Here is a 15,941-nt window from a genome sequence, read left to right as displayed (position 1 = left end):
GGGGTGTGTTGTATCCCCGTCTCCATGTCTCTATTCACGTGTAAGGTCCTTTCTTTTATCCTGACACCAGGGCTACCAGCAAAAGCTGCTGTGAGAGAGGAGAAGGTGCTCAGAGTGCAGGGAGTAGAGACTGGCACTTCCAGGGCTGATCCTGCCCTGCCTGATATCCTCTCCTGGAGGGTCAGCTTCCGTCTTGTGACAGCACAGGGAGTACAAGACAACTGTTTCTATGCGTAAATTACTATTATGTTCAGGTGTTTGAACATCTAAGGTTTTAGACTGTAACATCTCTCTACTTGAGACTTTCTCTACCTCTTTCTGTAAAACAAACAGAAAACAATTCTTACTGGGATCTTTGGATGCAGTTATAAAGCTACAAAAAAGAAAAAAATAATGCTGTTCATCAATTGCTGCCCATCTTTTGCCTGTCTGTGATCACTACCTGGTGCTCTGCGCTGGGTTTGAAGGCAGAGCGCGGGGGAGAGGGCTGACCCAGGGGCTGTCACGTTGAACACCAAAAGGTTTGGTGGTGCCGAGGGGTCGGATCTGGGCACCTCGCTGCTCGCCACCTCCTCCTGCCCGGTCCCGGTCCCGGTCCCGGTCCCGGTCCCGGTCCCGGTCCCGCTCCCCCGGGGTCCCGCCGGGCCGGGCCGGGCCGGACCGCCTCTTGCTGCCCTGGAGAACCCGGCGCCAGGGCAGCGAGCGTCAGACCACGCCCCCCCATGCATATATTAATGTTCATTAGCATATCGAGCAGGCGGGCGCCGCCCCCCGGCGGCCATTTGTAGCCGCGGCGCCCTGGCTGCGGGGGCGGGTGGTGCTCGGTCGGCTCCTCTTGGCGCTGCCGCACCGCTCGGCAGGCGCTGCCGGCGGCGCACAGGGCAGGAGCCGCGGGGCCTGTGGCCGCTCATTCCCAGCGGGCTGAGGAAGAAGGAGAAGAGCGGAGGGAAGGAGAGAGAGAAAGAGAGAGAGAGTGAGAGAAGCGCCGGACCCGGCGGCGGCGCTGCCGCGATCGGCTCCGCTCGGCTTCCCCATGGCCGCGGGCTGCAGGGACGGCCCGGGGCAGGAGAAGTACCGGCTGGTGGTGGTGGGCGGCGGCGGCGTGGGCAAGTCGGCGCTCACCATCCAGTTCATCCAGGTGAGGGCCCGTGGAGCCAGAGGGGGGAAACCGCTCCGCCCCGCCGCGGCGTCGGGGCCTGGGCGCTGCCCGGCGCGCAGCGCGGGGGGGCCGGGGCCGGCGCGGCGGGCGGCAGCTCCCGGAGGCGCCGCGGGCTGGCGGCGGCGGGGCTGGCCGCTCTGCGGGGTGGGGAAGCGGGAAGCCGGGACGGGGAGGTGGCGGTGTGACCTTGAGGGCCCCCGGGGGGCGGTTGGGGCGCGGTGGCCGGGGCGCGGTGAGAGCCCCCGGGAAGGTTCTGGAGGGCGCGAAGCGGCGGCCGCCGGGGGCTGCGCTGCGCGGCTCCAGCGGCCGGTGCCGCCGGGTGGGGTTGCGCTGCGCCGGGTCGGGCGATCGGAGCGCCGGGGCGCTGGGACTGGTGGCCTCCCGGTGGCGCGGGCGGGGTCCGGCCCCGCGCTCCGCCCGGGAAGCGTCGGTGGCGGTAACGAGCCGCGCCGGGGGATCGGTGACACTTCGCGTCCGCTTCCGAAATAGCCACCCCGGGGCTGAGCCTGCGCCTCCTGTGCCGGCCCCGCACGGGGCGAGGGAGCGGTGTCAGCCCCCCTGAGCCTGGAGGAGGCTTTGCGGGGACGGGACACGCTGTGTTTGCGCTGTGCTGCCATCGCCCGCCGCCCCGCTGGGCTCTTACTGTTGATGCTTTAACTTCTGGGTATTGAACTTTCTAGCCTCGTTTCCAGTAAAACCCGTGACAGAATAAGTGATGTAAACTGTACATTTAGGTCTTACGAGGAAGAGTCCCTTCTCCTGTTCTGCCACTAATTCAGCCATACCCCTTCTATGTATTTTCACTTTCTGCCCTGTTGCTTTTGGCATTTCTATGCCTGTCATGGGAGTGTTACTAATCTACCTCTGTTTATGGTGGGAGGAGGAGACAACTAGTTCTGCTTGCTTGTATAGCGATGGCAGATGAGCAAATCTGGAGAGAATGACTTTTTGTTTTCCTTATTTGCACCAAGGAGAGGCATATTCTACCCACCCCTTAAGACAGACTGTTTGACAGCAAGGCACACTTTTAACCCTTAGGGCAATGGTATTATTAAAAAAATACTTGGTCAGAACAGATGATCCCATAGCAAACAGACTATACTTTTAGTTAGTTTCTTCACTACAGCATGCATACCTCTGTTCATTAGCTGTAAATTCTGCTGAGAGTTTGAGCTCTGCAGAGTAGACTAGAAATACAGGATATATAAACTACATAGAAAATATGGGTAAGTACTAGATACAGACTGCTTAGAAGATCCAGTATTGTGCAGGACACTAAAATAATTGTCACTTTAGGGGAAGTAGTAAATCAGTTTGAACAATGCTTTTGAGATGGAATGGAAATCTGTGTTGTACAGGTGTCTCATTTGTCAGATGTGTAGATGGGTGATTAGATACTGACTCCCCTGTTTGAAGGGAATGAGACTAGAACAACTGCAATCTTCATGTGTGGATTTAATTCCTCACTGCTTGTATATGGAGATGATTACTGTGGTTGATTGAAGCCAGTTTAGAATGTCAGTCACTCAAACATGGTACTGTTGCTTTAGATGGTATTGTCTTTGTCTTCCTGTGGACATCTAAACTGGTTGTGACAGTAATGTGTACAGCTGGATGTAGCTTACATTCACTTATGAGATGCTGCTGTCTTGGAAAACGTTGCTGAATGGGTCTCAGGAGTCACCACGTGTTTTGGGAGAATTTTAACTTTAAAAAAACCCCAAAAACAAAAAACCCAAACCAAATCTTTAATTTCCATTAAAGATGTAAGGAGAGGAAAAAGTATGTGAAGCTCACACCTGTTTCCTTGGTATGTCCATTGGTTTTAAGAGCAGGAAGGTGCTCCTGAGTACTGAATAATTTCAGTATTTGAGTGCTGGCAGAGACTCATTCTTTGAAGTAAAAGTTTGAGCTACACCACTGTAGAAAGAAAAGGTATGGCTCAGGTGTTGACTGACACTTGCTTTCTGGAAAATATGTGCAAAAGAGGAACATGTCTCTGCTTTTTCACCTACATAAATGTCTTCAAATTAATAGCCATAAAAGTTAGAGCTTGCTTTGAAAACATGGTGAGCATTACGGTATTACAGTGTTAGGCTAACATGCTGAGGATGAATTTTTCAAAACAACTTATTGTCAGGTTGTATTAAATTATCTACAAAATACTTGTGCTCATAGCTGCTTTATGCTGAGATGAAATCTTGTCACCACAAAGAGATATTTAGTAGAAAATTCTGCCTTCTGAAAAAAGAAATAACTTGTAAATAAGACCTTCTGAAGAGACCCTCAGGTGTCTTAGAAGAGTTTTGTATTTCTTACATGCTTGCTATGTAGTTATGGACAATAAGAGATTGGTGTATTATCTATACACCACAGTATCTTCCTGAGCTCTTAAAGTTTATGATGTTATCAAGTGTATGCAATGCCATGCAACTGTTTTTGTGGTTTCTCTATGGCAAGTGTATTGCCAAATACATTGTTTATCTTTTAAGACTGCATAGAAACTTCTCAGAATTGTTTTAAAATCGGTTACAAGCAGGTCACATGCTTGGAATTTCTTAGGACAGACAGACTTGTAGTCTTCATGAAAACATGGATCACAACTAGCTCTTGCCCCATGACAAATCCTGATGTCAGTGAAAGGTTTCAAGTCTCTTGCTTCTTTATTGCTTGTCTTTAAATATTGCTGCCACCTGCTTGGTTTTGAAGCTTAAAAAGCTAAGTATCTTTTTACTGATACTAGCAAGCATTTCCACACTTGGTCTTGCTTTCTTATAATGTACTTTGTCTATACTTTATTTAATTTTCATCAGACAGTACTCAAGTACAGATAGTCTTGCTTCAACTTCAGTGTTGCTATCTACTTTTCTGTAAACAGTACCACTGAAGTAATAGAATACCATGGGAAAGCATGTGCCATGATTTATGTTTCATCTTTGAGAGACCAAGGGGGATTCATACTTGAAAATAGGAAAACTTTTCATTTCTGCTAAAATAAATTAAGAGAATCCAAGAAGGGAGGAAAGCTTTCATTCAGCTTTCTGGGATTTGTGAACAGCACATCCATATCTTCCAGCCTTATTCAGACGTTGGTGGAAAAAAGGGTACCATTTGTTCTTACAACAGTAGTAGTAGTAATGGCTGAGGTTGGATTCATTTTTAGTGGTGATGAGCACATAAAGCACTGATGTGCAGGGTGTCCTGTATGAGTATCAGTTCCTGAAGATTTTTTTGCTTCAATCTGAGCTAAAACAACAATGTTTTTGTAAGGAGGCTGAGCGAGCAAACCCATGTCATACAAAGAAAGCCCTTTCACGTACGGGGTTCAGCATCATTGTGCTAATGAGTACAATGCAGTAGGAATGGTACATGAGATGTATGGTCACTTGCTTATAATTGCTTGGGATCTTGGGTTCACTTTTCAGAAGTTCATCTGACAAGTTGGAGAAACAAGTTGGAGAAACAAGTACAGCTTTCAGTGGTTATACAACTGGTGTGTTCTTCAAAATTCTTCCTCTGGGAAGATAAACAGAGCTCGATATTGCTGTTGGTGGGCCAGGGTTTCATCCTGGAAATATCAGATCATTTCCTTTAAATCAGGATATGATATATGAACCTACTGCTTTTGAGTTTGTGCTTTGGTAAGACAGGAAGTGAAGAAGTTTTAATTGTAGAGGAGAGTAGATGGGATCTGTTACACCTACAGGCTTTAGAAAAGCAGCAGTGAATGATAGTTCAGCAGTACACCATGGCATTCTGTAGAACTGTAAATGACAGAACGAAGCATTCCTTCTCTTATTTAAAACATACACAGATAATCCATCATGCTCCTATCCCAAGAGGCAAAAGACTTCTAAAATGCATTGCAAGCAGTTAACTGGCCTCATAGCAGGCTGAGGTATTTGGGAGCATGGGCTGTGCAGAGCACACAGCTGTTGCCACAATAGCTTTTCTCCAGCTGTCATGCAGAGGTCTGTCACAAAATACCCCACATTCCCTTCTAACTCAGCCCTTTGTAATATTCAGGTTTCCTTGCTCAAAAGGAATACAGCCTAGCAAATACCTCATCACCCTCTGCATTTTTTTTTATCCTGCAGTTGCCATTGGCTTTTTTTTTTTTTTTTTTTTTTTTTTGTTAAACTGAACAATGTATAGTTAGTTCTAGCAGTGGACTGGAAGAAAGCCCTTAATGTTTTATTCTTTCAAATCTGTTCCACTAAATAGTAGATGCTTTTGATTAGAATTGTTAAAATTACTTGTCATACTGTTTTTCTTCCATAGCTTTTGTTTCGTGACAAATGACATACATTTTTGCATTCTGACTAGACTTTGTTGACTGACAAGAATGTATTAGTTAATAAATGTCACTAAAACCTTGAGATGGTATTGGCTGGATGTGGTTCACTGTGGCTCAGTTGAGCTTAGTTTGTCAATCATCTGTAATGCATAAACATGTTCAAGACTGCTAAAACACTTAATATAAAATGTATGCAGGGGTCCAATGTTTGTGGGTTTTTTATGTGTGTTTTGTTTGCTTACTGATGTCATGCTGTATTTACTGCTCTTTAATCCGTCTCTTAAGTTCTGATTGAAGCTTAGCTTCTGTTATATGAACTAGTGAATAAAATGAGTTGGATGTAGATTTGGCTTGTCTGAAAGCAAGCATGTACGATGTGCAGATGGGTGCTGAGAGCTGTTCAGACTTTTTTTCCCTTTTTCCTTTCCTTTTCCAAGCTGCTACTTTTATAAGACTGTTAGTTCTCATCAACTAGCAATAAAGCTAAAGGTTGGTTATCCCAAAATATATTTTATCTCTGGTAAAGCTGTTGAGCAGGAAAATAACTTGTTCTGAATTTACAGTAAAGCTCTGAAATAAAGTAGTAAAGCAGATTGAAAAGCAACAACTGAAAATGCAGCTGGTGTTTGAGCTGGCGGGCTGGATGTTTGTCACACTCTGATGTCTTAGTGTGCTGCTTTTGTATGCTAGACTTGGGGGATGTGCAAATCCCTCTGCAGTTTCTAGGTATTCTGACTAACCATTGCTGGCTGTCAAAAAAAAAAAAAAAAAAAAAAAAAAGAAAAAGTTCTTCAAGTAAGCCCATAAGAAAACCAAAGGAATAAAATGCCGTGAATTCCAGGCTGCAGATTCATGCAGGGCTATGTTAGGACTGGTATGCTTACATTTTGATAAAGCGTGGGGCCTTCTTCTGGTAAGCAGTACAATGTAATGCAAGGTGACAAAACACAGGTTAGGAGAGTTAGCTACTGACTGTTGGCATTTATTGAGGTTAAAGGTGGGAAATAAAAATCCCAATCAAAACAAAGCACTTGTGATGCAGTCACCTGGAATAATAAGGGTAGTTGTTGTACTTCATGTGAAACTTGAACTGCTTGGCTCCTTGCTTCCTTCAGCACTACTACGAAAAAAAGAAGTGTCTCAGGCTTCCTCCAGCTTGGGAAATGTGCATAACTTCAGGCTTAATTTGCAGTCAAGAAGGAAGTATTGATTTGAGTGTTAGTGTTCTGGTATAGCTGATGTTCAGAGTTGAAAGTGTACAGTGTGATTTGCTGATGTCCTGCATGCATGGCAGCTCATAGACGGGACCAGACTCTGCACTTTTACCTGGTAGTTGCCTGGTGCTGTTTATAAGGTGTCACAAGGAACAGCATCAGCTGCTGGGAGAGACTTTTTGCACACCCTCCAGGCAGCTCCTGTCAGCAACTTGGCTCTAGCAGTGGTATGATGCTTTGTAACTTACCCAGCAGAGATGGAGTGTATTCATATACATAGAAGGTAGAACTGGTCTGGGTTCAAAAGCTGGCATTAATTTGGACCAATACTTAAATTTTGAGATACTAATCATTCTGGTTTTTAGGAATTTGCAATCCTTTCCCAAAGTGAAGTTCCTTTGGAATAACTTAAACCACACTGCAGTCAGAAGGCACCTTTCCATTTGTTAACCCTTAACAGCAGTTGCTTATATAGCAAGTAAATATTGATGTACCTTTTGGTTATCAGGTTGTCTTCTACTGCCACTTGCACAAGGAGTGCTGGCACAGCCTCCCAGTTTACTGGCCAGCATGCTCTTTGCACTCTTGGGGATGAATAGGCAGCCGCTGGCCTGGAGCCCTGTTCCTCCTTCCCTTGCTGGAGGGAGAGGCTCCTGCTTCTGGGTTTGGCTGGAATTTTGAATTCCAGCATGCAGTAGTAGTGGTAGAGGGTGGCTCTTATAAGTAGAGCCCTTATATTGAGAGAATTTTTAAGGATCTGAATGGCTTGTGTTTGTATACCTTATGCGACCTGTCTGCATTTACCAGAAGCGTTTCTGGCTCTGAAAATGTGACTGAGCTCCTTAAGGCACCTGAAGATAAACATCAGCTTCATGAAGTGAAATGTAACACTCTTTTGGCTAGCTGGTAGGAAGCTGAGTTTTTTGCAAACCTTCCTAAATGAGTCACTTTTAAGGTCTAGACTGGTATGACACAAGTGGATAATTTCTCTGTTGGTTCTGATGATACAGGTGGCTTAACTGCACGGGTTTGGTGGTCTTGTCTCTAGTTGTTGCCATAAGCATCATTAAAGGAAAATGTAACATGCAGGTAAATGCAGTGCTTATTATAAATCTGTTCTATTTCAAGAGGTATGTAAAGCCAGCATTAAAACTGAAGTCAGACCTGTAACTCATAGCTGTTGCTTTGCATAAAACGTGTCTAAACATTGACAAGTTTTTTGCTGGGAGAGATAAACTGAATGGGATCCAGACTGAAAAAGTTAATTGTAGTAATACCAATAGGCACTGTTCGTCTAGCAATTGATTTGCTTACAGAGTTGCTGTGTTTTGAAATGCAGACAGATAGTAGCAGTAATCTTTTATTAAGAGTTGATTTGGATCCCCGGTGAATTGTATCTGTGCAGTTTGTGAGGCCGCTCCTGTTTGTCTTGACATCTGTCTTTCTTTACTAGGAGATGTATGTCCTGTGATTGTAAACAAATTTTTTTCTTAGCTCTTTTTTACATTTTGTGCTTTGCCATTTTTATGTTCTACCTCACAGCTTAAATGTGGTTGCAGCTTGGGTCCAGAATAACCTCTAAGGTACTCTGTGGGAACAGGTAATAGAAAAGAAAATATTTCTTTCCACTCTTTATAACTGAATTACTTGGAGTTGATGGCAGACAAGAAGGATGTTTGCTTTGCCTTTTTTATTCTCTGATGACACCACGCACGTACCTGAGCTGGTCACATCCCAATGTGTCAAATGCCTGATAGGCAGCACTGCTTCTAGATTGAACTTCAGTGAGGTAAAAATGTCTTTTTTTTTTTTTTTTAATGGATTGCTTGCTTTACCTAGGTTGCTTCTGAGGGGGTTGGCTGGAATGCAGTGCATGTGCACGGTTCATGCTGTTGGTGGTGAAGTTAAAGCAGGTCACGTATTCACATCTGAAGTGCTTGATCTTGCGGCTAATCAAGCGTTGTGCTGCACATTGCCCGTCATTAAAGTGAGGTCAGGGTTTCTTATCTGCTGCTGGAAAGGGAAAGGCTGGAGAACTTGCACTTCAGCTGTCCTGGAGTACCCACAGAGCCTGGAGCCTGCGCTGGGTGGGGGTGACTGGGGAGGGCTGGAGTGCACTGGTCTGGTAGGACAGGGAAGTGCTGTAAGGCCACCTTACAGGTGGAGATCCTGAGTAAGTCTGTGGTGAGTTTTGTGACATGCAAGTGTGGCCACACAAAAGCCAACAAATGACTGAAAAGGAGGAGATGCATTTCCAGAGGCTTGTGCGGAGCACCCCAAAACTGCAGTGGAAAGCAAGGGCCGTGTGTGTCTGCAGGTGTGTGTCTGCGGGTGTGTGTCTGTGGGTATGTGCATGTGTGTGAGCCCCACCAGGGCTCTGCTGAACTGTTGCAGATTGAAGCAGGGTGCTGGTGCAGCTGGAAAAGTTGAATGGCCTTGAAGTGAGGGCAACTTGATTGTTTGTTTTCTCTTTGGAAGGGACAGCCAGTGGGGAGGCACAGGCTCAGGAAATGTTTTTACTCTTCAAGCCTGAAAAACAGGGCTTTGCTTTAACTATGACTTTAATTTGATAAGCTAATACTACCAGTAAGGAAGAGTGCTCAGCAGGTCCCTGCACTGCCACAGCAATTTACCACTACAGCTATTTACTCCCTCTAGTTCACTGAAACTCCACAAGCAATCAGAGTTAAAAATAACCAGGGAATGTTTTTACCCAGATCGGTTACTCTGTCTGGTTCACTCTGTGGCTCTGCAAACAACTTCGTCTGGCAGTCCTGCTCATTTCACCAGACCTGTACCAGCTTCTCAGCTGTGTCCATGAAGTAAATTGTAGCGTCTGGCAAATCGACATGGGAGTGAGTTCAGACGGTAGGAATGTACGCAAAAGGGTGCTATTAAAGATAGCATAAAGTAAGGACCGGCGTGCATTAATAATTAACTGGATGTTAGCACTGACACATAAAAGTGCTGTAGTTCAAGCACAAAGATTAGTGCAACACTAACAACCAAAGTTACACAAAGATCTTTGTGTTATGAAGACCTATGGAAAGCATTATTTCTCATCAGATTAACGTTGGGTACACATTCATACCTATCGTGTCTCTCTTTTAAGCCAGAAAATATACTTCAGTTTCCACACAGCTTACGTGTAAATTATTTTTCCAATCCTGTTCTAAGTATTCTTAACTATAGTGGTATAATATTTACATATACATATATATAAATATAAAATGTTTGCTAAGAAAAGGAGAAATTTTTAAATCACTGCAGTTACCATTTTGGGGTTTTCTGGCAAAATTAATTTGCTCAGCTCATCAGCATTTCTGATTTAAGCAGATATAAATCTATAAACCTACAAGTAAATCTGAGAATTTTTCTTCTATGTGGTAAGCAGAACATGAAATAGTAAGATGCTGGTGATAAATCTGTGTGGAAGATCTGACATCTTTGGGTAGAAGGTCCTTTATTCACATGTTTTAAAAAAAATGTAATTGATAAATAGACTTGTGTATCTGCTACCAACTCTACCATGTAAGACAAAAGATGCTACTAAAAATGCAAACAGTGCCTGCTTCTGCTGCCTCACACTAAGAAGTCTTCATTAGCAAACCCCAAGAAAACAAGTAATGGTGAAGTATTTAAAAGGATTCTAGGTTTGCATGACCCAGCATTACTAAGAACACAATTATCAGTGAACTTCAGCTTTGTCTTGCAGTTTCAATTGCTGCTTAGTATTTTTTCTAGTAGTTTGTCTTAGAGTCACTCAGAAACATACATCTTTGCATCATCCTTTGCCTATTCCCAGACCCCAAATGAAGGTATCTAAATCCTGACCAAGGATTTCCAAGGTACAGTTATATGTGATATATATAGATATATGTGCTGTACCATTTTGATTTCTTGTACTTTGACTTCCTTTTAACTGATATTCCTCCTTGCTTGAGAGTTCTCACCTTGCAAGGAGTTTTCAGCTTGAGGTCCTGCTTGGGATCTTAAAGACAAAATCCTCCTGTGCTGAGCAGCAGTCCTGTGGAGCTGCATTGAATTCAGAGAACTTTGTTGTGATAAACAATTCTCAGACCCTCAAGTTAGAAAGTGAACTTTTGAGGCCCAGATCCTTCCTACCACATAAGCATCATACCTTAACCTGAATGTGTCTTGCATTACTGCCTAGAGAGTAATTAAAAAAAAAGTTTTAAAAATGTGGAAGTCTGTCTCAATTCTGTCTCTGTAGATATGGTTTTGTCTGGTGGGGTTTGTGTTTTGTGGGGTTTTGGTTGGTTGGTTTTGTTTGGTTTTTTTTTTCCAGGAATAAAGTGTTCTGCCAGTGCACGGACCAGTCTGAATATCCTCTCTTGCTGCTTTTAATTTTGTCTTTTAGCAGGTTGTCACTACCCAACAGTGTTGTTAAGAGCTTAGCTTTGGTTTGGATGCTTGTGCTTCCAGTTTTTTCAGGTCCACAGTTCTCTTTCCAGACATCATGTGTATGGTTTAAATACTTCTTTAGTTCTTGGTGCAGCATTATTTTTTCTGCATGTGATAGCACCAGCTTCCAAAGTGCAAAAAGTTCTGCAGTGGGCTACCCACTGGAGGTGATGTGTGTACAACTGCATGAAGCTTTGTGCCATGGAGGAAGTTAACCTACTCCAGCTCTGCTCAAGATGCAGAATGAGACTTAAGAGTTTTTTTTATCATGTAGAGCAAACAAAATGCCTCCTGCATATAATACAGGGTAGTGAGCTGTTATCTGTTAAAAGGGTGTTCAGCTGAAGTCTCTCTGACTTTAGACTGTGTCAGATCACATAGTGGAGCAAGAGTCTGTGAAACTTTAATATTTAGTCATGCATATTCTACAAAGGCTGATAAAATTCAGAATATGTGTAAATTTGAAGTTGCCCATTATCTGTGTTGGTTGGACTGTATGGGAAAAGAGCCTCAGATCTGAAGCATTATCTGCATTTTTCCAACTAGGTTACATTCCACACATTTTTAATAGTGGCTTCCCCTCCTCCATAGCTGCTTTGACTTGTTTTGTGGGAGGACTTGAATGTTTCAACTGACACACCAGAAGTCTGCTCCCAAAAAAGGAAACTGATAATAGAAGTGTTCACATTGAGAAGAATTTGAAAATAATCTAATCTGTGCTGACTGGATGTCTGCTAAGTGGAATTGTCACCTGGAATCTTAAAATCCCACTGAGTTAGGGTTTTTTTTTCAGGGTTTAAGAGTTTGGGGTTTTTTTCTGGTTTGAGTGCCAAATTGCACCTTGAAATTCTGTGTTCTGTGCATTTCTTCAATTTGCAAATATTCTGAAGAAGATAAACAGAGGCCCTGCATTTTTAGGCATGATCTTCTGAAAAAGCACTGGCTGCCTCTCTGCATGAGAGGAAGGTCATCTGGAATAATTTGTTTGGGGGGATTGAAGAAAATGAATTATTTAAGATGCAGCCACTTACTTCAGACTAATTGATTGAGACTGAGTTTTGTAACAGCTGAACAATTTATGTTAAAACTTAAAAATTTCCTTCGGTTCCTGCACTTTAGCTGCCTGTTCAGTACATGAGTATACCCATGCCAGTCGACTAGCCTGAGAAATTTAAAAGTATTTCAGTGTTTCCCTGGTGCTGGTAGCCATTATGAGATGCTAACCCTGTTCATCCAAGTATGTTTCTGTAACTTCTTGCTTGAATGGAGTTGAGTCTACCTATGAGTTAACCAGCAAGAAGATGAGGTGTTCTGAAGGGCTTCTCTTTGCCATGCTGATGTACTGCCTGTCCAGAAACTTCAGCTGTGATTACTGGAAATCTATATAACACTGAAGAGTCTGTTAGTCTAAGGATGATGAAGTTGAAGAGTGTGTTTCTGATCTATAAAAATGAGAAACTAATGTGCTTTCCTGTGGTTTGGGTGCAGAAGGCTGCCTGCCTGAGCATTCCACACTGTTTTCTCTTCACTGAATGCCTTTACCACAAGATCACCACTCAGTAGAATATGGGAGTGGAAATAGCCGTAGTTTTTTTAATTAAAAACAAAACAAACCTTTCCCCCTTTGATCAAACCCCATGCATTCTAAAACCTCCTTCTGAAAGTAAACAAATTGAAGGTCTTTGTTCACTGCTCACACATTTTAAAGTGACATTAACTGCACAGCTATTTCTTTCTAACTTGAAACAAAAGCTTGCATGAGTTCTTTGCTCAAGAAAGCAATCAAATAATGATGTTCTCCCCTTATTTAATGTCCTGCTTAACTGTTTGTGCTGGTCAGACCAGGGAAGAATATTGCATGTTAAAGTTTGTCTTTGGAAGCTGCTGTGTAGACTATTTTCTTAGTGAAAGCGAGTACTATTAGGTGATGGAGAATGTTCTTTCCTTCTGGACAAGGTGCTTTCCTCACTAGATGTGTGATAAAGCCACGCTTTCAAGTGCTGCCAACCTCTACAGAACTGGAGGGCTGCAGAATGCAGTGAATTTGGCTAGTGAGGATTGAGTTCCTCACTTCTGTACATGCTATGATTTAGCTCAGGTAATTTATTTATTTGCTGCAGTTTCTGAACTTGCTTGGAGGGGAGAGAACCCGAATGTTTTCTGCTGATAATATTTTTGTTTGGGGTTTTATAATTTCTCTCTTATGCAGCAGAAATTCTCAAGTTGTCGTTTTTTATTCTTGCACTTTGCATGGGGTAGTTACTTCTTCTGGTGCTGTGCCTTCTGCACTCTTGCATCAGCCTCCACTTGGATTATGGTCTCCAGAAATGAGGTGGGGAATAATGGGCTGCTTTGGCAGGCTTTGGAAGGTAACTAAGAGCAGCAAGGTTGTAGTTCAGGAGGAATGGTTTCCCTTCCAGAAATTCTTCTGGTTCTGAATATTATATAGAGAAGTTGACATGTATCCTCTAATACAAATGAAGCAAATCGTGGTCTGGCTGCTCTGTGCAGTCAGTTTAGAAAACAAGTTTATTTGAGAATTTATGTAAATTCTTTGTCAGATCGAGAGCACTCAGGGGACAGCAGGGAAACTACCTCGCTGGAAACCCCCCAAGCAAATCCTGACTATATGCTGTTACTAAACTGAAGTATCTGAATTTGAACCCTTAGTTTTTAAGTTCAGACCTGTAACAAGCCTAAAAATCCCAAAGCCAGCCAGCCTGGAGGATGGGATGATGAAGTGGTCAACATGAGTATGGTGTAGGAGAATCACAATTGCTTTAAATTTTTGTTGGTATTCTTCCACCTCTTATTTTCCTGAAGGCCTGCTAAAATATAAGATTGTTTTATTCAAAACAGGAATAGCAGGAAAGGGAGAAAATAATCATCTATTTAAGGGAAATTTGGTAAAGAGCTGCCCTTGAAGGTTTGTGTGGACATACGTGGGTGGCTGTGAAGATTTAGCTGTCCTCTTAATTCTGCACATAACGTGGAGTAGAAAAACATTTTGCTTTACTGAATTGAGCTTTGTTGTAGGTAAATTGATGGTGCTTCTGTGCTCTTCTGGTTGGGACAGGCAGTTCCCTGAAGTGAAGCTGCTGTCTACAGAAAGGAGAGACCTTTGGGTGGGAGCACACAAAGCTTTGGGACACCAGCAAACACCATACTAGAAATCCTCTCTCTGCAAGGTTTGTCTCTGCAGCACAGGTGGTTCCTCTGAGGAACCCAGTGTGAGGGTTAGGTAAAGAGCAAAGGAAAAATGAAAAAAGGAGGATAAGCATTTCTGGTCTGGAGGTTTGTGTTCTCTCAATGGTCATAAGTTCTCAATATGAGACTGTGTACAGTGTATGCTGTCACTGTGATCTTTAAGCTCCCCTTCCCCTCAGAAAAACCTCGCTCACAAAATGTGGATAGGGAACTGTTCTATAACCTGTTCTAACACTGCTGAACAAGATGTAGAAGCAATCACTAGACCTTGCTTTCTAGTCATCCTGAGGTCCTGTGTGACTTCAGCAGATGCTTCTGTGTTATCGGTGAATTCCCTTAACAACAAAGGGTGGTCTGTGGATGTAGTGCTTACTGTAAATCATATTTTTAATCTGTTACTTAAAATCAGCTCCACCATGGGAAGTAATGCTGCTTGGTGTAAAACTGTTCAGGCTTTCATTTGCCTTCTTTACTGCTACCATAAATGGCCAAACTGTAAAAACATTTGTTGACTACAGGCGGTGTTTGGTTATGTAGCACCTCAGCTGAATGTTTGCTTGCAGTGTCTTGATGTGGTTGATAATAGATGTGGCTTTTTGTAATGTCAAAGTAGATATTTGCACATAAAACTGCAGTTTGTGGGGTGGTACAGTGTGAAGCAGATCCTAACATGAGAGAATAAGGCTGCTAATGCTCCTCCTTAGCATACAGTGTTGCTGGGTTTTGTTACTTTGATGCCTCACTGAAGATTCTTTTTTTTTAATTTATTTTTGCCTTAGTAAGACAGCATTTGGTTTGGGGAATAATTACTAAAAAAAGTAAAATAGTCATTGTAATAGTAATAATAATGTCTAAAAGTATTAAAGACAGGATTACCACCAATAGCTTAGGTCCTCTAGCTCAAAGGTTGGATTAAATATTCATCTAGCATTGCTAGTGCTGTGGATGTTAAGTAATTTAATTTTTTTTTCTATTCCATGCAGTGTCTTTGGCAATTCCAAGCAAAATGTAAGCTCCCTCTGAGTTTCCTGTGTGTTTCCCTGCCGTTTGGTTTTGGGTGATGCTGACTAAGAGTGTTACTACACCTGCAGGTGCAGAGATGAAGGGGAAAAAGCACTGTGGTTGGTTTTAGTATAAGCAAATGTTTTGCTGGTAAATATGGGTTTTTTAGATGGAAATTGATGCTTGCTTAAATATGTAGACTCAATATTGAAGAAAAAAGCATTTATAATAAAATCTGACACCATAAGAGTGTTTCCATTTGACATGGTTTTGACTTGAACATCTGAAGTTGCTGAGCCTGAAAATTCTGCTACTCCTAAAGAGCACTTAAATTGTTCTTACTGGGGCTTTAAGGTCTCTTCCTTTTTCCTATAGATGAGCTACCAAGCTGATTTGAGCAAGACATTACTTGCAAGTAGCTCTGTGCTGTGAGATCTTGCTCACATCTTGATTAGCAACCCTAAACCCACTCAGTAATTTCTGGTTCCTGGAATTGGAGTCTGCCTGCATTTCCCTATATGTGTAAGTTGCAACATTATCCATCATGGTGGGCTTTTCAAGTCTTCCTTAACTTGGAGGGATAAGTCCTCTCAAGAACTTGCTTCTTTCAAGCTCCCATGTAAACATTCCTGTTATG

The 15,941-nt window shown here is 42.9% G+C and overlaps 1 protein-coding gene across 2 annotated transcripts in view; it reads left to right on the top strand.

Annotated features, from left to right (window-relative positions):
• The first annotated feature begins 759 nt into the window (after nucleotides 1-759).
• Nucleotides 760-15,941, top strand: part of RRAS2 (RAS related 2) — a 36,338-nt gene continuing 21,156 nt past the window's right edge. Inside the window, exon 1 of one of the 2 annotated variants that reach the window (XM_030451273.1) lies at nucleotides 760-1,138. In XM_030451273.1, the coding sequence (XP_030307133.1) occupies nucleotides 1,034-1,138 (105 nt within the window). In that variant the 5' untranslated portion in view covers nucleotides 760-1,033. Of the gene's footprint in view, nucleotides 1,139-1,748; nucleotides 1,824-15,941 lie in introns of those variants that run through there. The other variant, XM_030451274.1, reaches the window with a different exon arrangement.

The sequence above is a fragment of the Calypte anna genome, chromosome 5 (genome assembly GCF_003957555.1).
Source record: "Calypte anna isolate BGI_N300 chromosome 5, bCalAnn1_v1.p, whole genome shotgun sequence".
In the NCBI taxonomy this organism is placed as follows: domain Eukaryota; kingdom Metazoa; phylum Chordata; class Aves; order Apodiformes; family Trochilidae; genus Calypte; species Calypte anna.
Note: the sequence above shows the minus strand (reverse complement) of the source record. Positions and strands in the feature narration are given on the sequence as shown.